Below are 5,923 nucleotides of genomic sequence, written 5' to 3'. Positions count from 1 at the left end.
CACCAATTTTTTAAAATTAAACACTATCTAAAGATTTGCATCGAAGCGTTTTTTTTTGATAGTGATTTTAATCACTGTCAGATATCATTATACTTAATCCATCTATACCACGTCACCACTGTGCCGCGACCCCCCTGTGCTGGGTTTTTTAAAAATAAACATATCAATATAATTTTTTTTTATATAGATGCTTGATGTCTTTACCTATTATTTGGTATATTTTTTTTGTAAATTTAACTTTTTTTATGGATCAATACAATTTTTTATGAGAAATAATATTATTTAATAATCTCTTTTTCATTTGACATACTATATCTTAATCAGGATATTAATAAGGAACTAGCAGATCATGTGGCTTTTGGAATAATACACCAATTTTTTTAAATTAAACACTATCTAAAGATTTGCATCGAAGCTTTTTTTTTTGTTAGTGATTTTAATCACTGTCAGATATCATTATACTTGATCCATCTATGCCACGTCACCACTGTGCCGCGACCCCCTGTGCTGGGTTTTTCATTTTACGGTTACTTTTTATCATGTTATACATTAGACACAATGTTATAAATGCATATGTGTGTATGTGTGAGTTTATTTATTTATAGTATCATTTAAGTGTAGTGTATATTAAGATACAACCGATAGAGTAGGTAATTGATTTGACACTATATTGTTTAAACTCAACTAAACGCTAAATTGTACATTCCCAAACAACAATCATAATCTTTTTCTTATTTTTTTTTTAATTCGTCAAATTTATTCAGTTGGTGTCTTAATATATTTTGTATGATTCGCTTCCTTTATACTAAATAGTGTGATCTTCCCAACCATTATAATTTGTATGCAGTAAAATGATATAAAGTTTAATACCACCAATTTACAATAAAAATTATAAAATATTTTAATTTTTTTTTAAATAAACAAAAATTGGACAAGTGAACACTGTTTTTATATTTGATAGGTTAATTCTGGATATAGTACGTCATATTTAGATAAATACTAATTTTATATGAGTGTAAACTAAAAATAGTCTTCCAAATATCATGTAAATAAACGATACAGTAAAATAATTTTTTGAGGCAATATTATTGCATTATCTAAATCAAAAATATATTATTTCATAAAGAATTAAAATATTTCAAATGACTATTCTGAAAATTTATTATATTTAATTTACAGCACATTTGCTTCAACCTCCACATACAAAATTATTCGTTTATATTAAATCACTTATAAATTAAATTAAGTACGCAGATCAGTGGCGTGCCCAAGAATTTTAAATGGGGAGAGATGTCTTATCTAATAGGTATTAATACAACTAAATACATTTAATAGGGGTGAAAATATTAGAAAAAGATTAATGAGGGGGCTTTAGAGGTCAAGCCTCATTAAAATATTTATTAATATTTTGTGTTTTGTATGATATAATGTAATGTTGTTATACAAATATACAATGTAATAATTACAACTTTATTCAATTTTTGCTGTTAAGTACTCAATGCTAGAAAAAAAACGAAATGGGGAGGGATATGACCTCTAACCCACCCCCCCCTGGGCACGCCACTGACTCAGATTACTTATAAAATAAAAATAATTTCAGAAATATTTTTTTGATTATTTTAGTAACGTATATTTCTTGATTATCAATTACTAAGCACTTTTTCGATTCATCCCGTATATGTATACTAGAGATATCAACTTTATTTTTAAAAATGATATCACATTAGAGTGTTCAGTAAGTGACGGGTTTCTATTGCTCTAATTGTTTATAACAATTGATTTGATTCTTTACTTACTGAACACTTGTATACTTAACTAATTTATAAATAGAATCCATATATGTTTGCATTTATACATTTTGTAAAGTTATTCCAAACACATTAATAGCTAGTACAAATTTTTATAAATAGGCTTGAATTGTTGGTAATGTGTTCTAACTGGCGTTACAGGTTAGGGTAAATTAGGGCGTTTACTATTCTAAAAAAGAAAAACGTTTCTACTCTAATGTATATTTCAACAACAAAGTTTTACTAGCTTGAGTGCTGTTAAAATGGGTAAAACAAAATTTATAAATGCATGCCTCTCGTGGCTATTTAGGAGTTCAGCCTAAATGGCCGACGAAAGTATTCTAAGGGGACAACGGGGTATAGATGGTTAGGCAATATTTACATTGGGCACCGAGGTTTCCTATTTGATTTATATGCCCTTAGAAAAACTACCAANTTCCTATTTGATTTAGAGAAACTACCAACGGTCGCACTTCAATGATATATAACACTCTTGATTAGACAACTATATAATAGTTTGGTTTGCGCGCAACTTATTAGGTGTCGCGCTCTATGCGTAGCTACCGGTACTTACGCTGTCGTAGCAGTAATTTTCTTAATTGAATCATTCTCTAACATTAAATCTTTTAATATATGTATGTTACTTAAAAAGAAAAAAATATGTAGACCCCTAATAAATAAATGAACCATAAAAGAAGTTATTAATTAATAATTACTAGCTACATTTAAATTTGATGCTGGTAAAATTGGTCGAGTGCTTTTTTCCTCTTTAATCATTTGTCATTGAAATTCGACTTGGCGACTGTGTAGTTTACTGTTCATAGATTAACCACGCTAATGCATATTATTTCACTTTAATTGATTATAATCTTATTATTATTTTTTTATATTTAGATAATCAGATGAAACCGCCAACCACCACACCTTATTTAGTCGAAATAGGTAATTGTCATATACGAAATATTTATTGTTAGCTCTCATAACATTTTTTAAAATATAATGTTATGTGTTTATAGCATTATTTTTTTAAATTTCTCTTTTCTTGGCTTTATATTAAGGCTAAAAAATGAACATTTTTTACAGAAATACAAAAAAAAANTCTCTTTTCTTGGCTTTATATTAAGGCTAAAAAATGAACATTTTTTACAGAAATACTAAAAAAAAAAAATATCTAAATTAAAAATTATAGTTTAAATTTAAACAATTTTATTTTTATGCCTTTTTTATTCTGATATTTATTTTTTTTAAATATTTGAAATTCATTCGTCGTAAAGTAATTTTTAAATATTTTATTGTATAATAAGATATATACATCAAAATGTAAATAGTTGTTGCAGATTATAATACGCCGATACCTTGTAAATAAAATAAAATACATTTTGTTTGATGTCACCAGTGGTAGAGACACATTAGTATGTCGAAGAATGTTACCTTAGAATTAAGGAAAATTATTAGATGTGGAAAATATGAGATACACGTGAATATTGAAATAATTCAGGCAATAAAATTATTCTTGTTTATTATTCCATTATAGAGATGTACGTAAATACATCACTGTTATAATATAATTAATTTAATAAAATTAAATAAAAAATACTCAAAACATTATTACTATTTATAAAAATGATACGATACTATGTCTCTGAAGGAACACATGCTAAGATGTGGATCTCGAAAATAGACGCCTAAAAAAGTTACAATATATTTTAAAATATCGGTCACACGCTAAAAAAGTTGGCTGCACGCACACAGCAAAATATCTCTATGATAATTCAATGAGAAGATTGTGTTTTTTTGACACATTCGGACGAGACAAACTGTTAACGATGACGGTTCTGGAGAGGTGTCGACCTAACAATCTATTGAATATCAATAAGATGAAATTATAAATAGTACTAAAATCACACAGTATTAACACTGGAAACTAGCGTATGTGTCATTTTAGGAAACGATTATTAACTTGATAAGGAATATTGTGTGTATAGTGTTCACAATGACAGCAGTTTTCTGATTACACGGCCGGATATAACGAACGCGCGCTCATTAGCAAAATATAACATTAAATTTATCTATACCATAAGAAATGTTGATAGATATAGTGGTTCACTATAGAATTTTCTATTTTTCATTTCTGTAAAAAATAAAATTTTATTTTGTAGCATTACTGCAAACCTAGTAATTTTACTATAATGTGCGATGTACATTGCAAACTATTCTATTTCCTTTCCTTTATATAATTTTAATGGAATATATTATATACACATATATTGTATCGTCAATCAATTTATAAAATGAACCCAATCATATCTTGTTGATTACAGTATTATCCTTAAACAGTTGTTCTCAAGCCTTTCTTAATGCACAATGCATCGAAGCTTTTTTTTATGATAATATCAATAATTACTATTAAATTTGTAATGAAGAATACTATTCCGGATAAAATAGGTACAGGAAAGGGGTAATCGGGAAAATTAGTTTTAAAAAATTTGATAGGCGATTATGTTATTAAACCCCTAAATATCTATTACTGCCGAGAATCATTATGTTGGGTCCCGTGTTTATTGGGTGTTTAATTTTATTTTTAATAATTTTATTCAGTTTTATAAATAAATCAAACTATTAATCATCAGAGCAACTGAACACTAATATCAATTTAACAAGTATATATTATACACCACGCAAATTTTAATAACTATTTATTTTATAATAGAAAAAAAAAAGAAAACTCAAAAAGGAGTCACCGAATTATTGAACTTTCTTGAACAAGGTAAAATTTTACATTGAAATTATTCGTTAAAAAGTTTAAAGGTGAAATAGAAACAAAATATATTTTTTTAGTTATACAATGCAGTTGAAGTTAATATTTAAGTTTGTCATCGTCTATGAAAAAATTTAACTCAACATTTTTTTAATTTATCATGTTTAATGAAAATATTCTGAAAAATATCGATGAAAATGAAAAGAATCCACTATTTTGATACTTTGACATAAATCAAATATTTGCTTATTTATAAGTTATAATATAACTTATAAATATTATAAAATTAGTTGTATATTATAATACTTTCATTTTGAAGAAACGCAACATAAGGAATACCAAACTTTTTTATTCTTACCAGTTTCGCACAATAAAAGAGTTGTAATATTGGTAATCCTACCTTTAATAACTAATTACTAATTTTTTCCAATTAAAAATCTATTCTCCATAACTCCTTGAAAATAATTATATATTATATAATTTTAAACAAAACTACGAAGAAAATACTGATTTATCGAAATAAAATGTTTTATAAAAGTCTAAATGTGTTTTAAATGTATTTTTAAATATTTTTATTCTTCCAGCAAAAGATTATGACAATAAATCAACTGACGAAAAGTTGGATCCTACAGGATTAATTGGTGAAAGTTCATCTCAGAAATTAAATTCACCTGAGTCATCCAAGCCGAAGAAAAAATTGAAGATATAGTAAGACAGAACTTTTTTTTTATAAGATTTTATATTCAAGTTTTCATAAAAAAAATGACTAATTATTACAAATTGTGAGGAAATACAGTAAAATGTACAATCTTTAATAAAAAGTTTTCTGGAAAACCTATTAAAATTATATATTCAAGACATATACTACAAAATTTCACACATAAATTTATTTTTAATGATTGAAAATAAAGATATTATTGTACCAAAACTAAAACAATAAAATAATATGTAATAACATGTTAATAAATAATATAGTTGTTTGGCATTCCATTTTATATTTTCATTTATTTATATTTTATACTGCGCGGTTTCTTTAGAATTTTATCACTAAATTGATATAAATATATACCGGATAAAGTTTATTTTTAGTTTTATTAACAATAATAAATAACAAAACTCAATTATCATTCAAAAACTTACAAGAATACCATTAAAACAGTTATATTAATAAATGAATATTTATACTAAATATATATATATTTATAACTAATGTTAGTAATATTTAGATTCGATGTTAATCTTTTTATTATGATGTGTTAATTTTTTTGTGTCTGTTACCACTTATTCTCAGCTCTCACTGGTCTGATTTTAATGAACAATACGTCAAAAGATCATAAATCGTATCTAGTTGAAGACATTAACCTCAGAGTTGAAAAAA

The 5,923-nt window shown here is 25.6% G+C and overlaps 1 protein-coding gene across 1 annotated transcript in view; it reads left to right on the top strand.

Moving 5' to 3' along the window:
- The window catches only part of LOC126908539 (uncharacterized), an 8,459-nt gene extending 2,956 nt beyond the window's left edge, over positions 1–5,503 (top strand). The window contains exons 2-4 of the mRNA XM_050690707.1: positions 2,682–2,729; positions 4,498–4,554; positions 5,130–5,503. Of these exons, the coding sequence (XP_050546664.1) occupies positions 2,682–2,729; positions 4,498–4,554; positions 5,130–5,254 (230 nt within the window). The 3' untranslated portion in view covers positions 5,255–5,503. The remainder of the gene's footprint in view (positions 1–2,681; positions 2,730–4,497; positions 4,555–5,129) is intronic.
- Positions 5,504–5,923: the final 420 nt, after the last annotated feature.

Source organism: Daktulosphaira vitifoliae, unplaced genomic scaffold, assembly GCF_025091365.1.
Source record: "Daktulosphaira vitifoliae isolate Bord-2020 unplaced genomic scaffold, ASM2509136v1 Scaffold_5, whole genome shotgun sequence".
Taxonomy (NCBI): domain Eukaryota; kingdom Metazoa; phylum Arthropoda; class Insecta; order Hemiptera; family Phylloxeridae; genus Daktulosphaira; species Daktulosphaira vitifoliae.
This window is presented reverse-complemented; position numbering and strand designations above follow the sequence as displayed.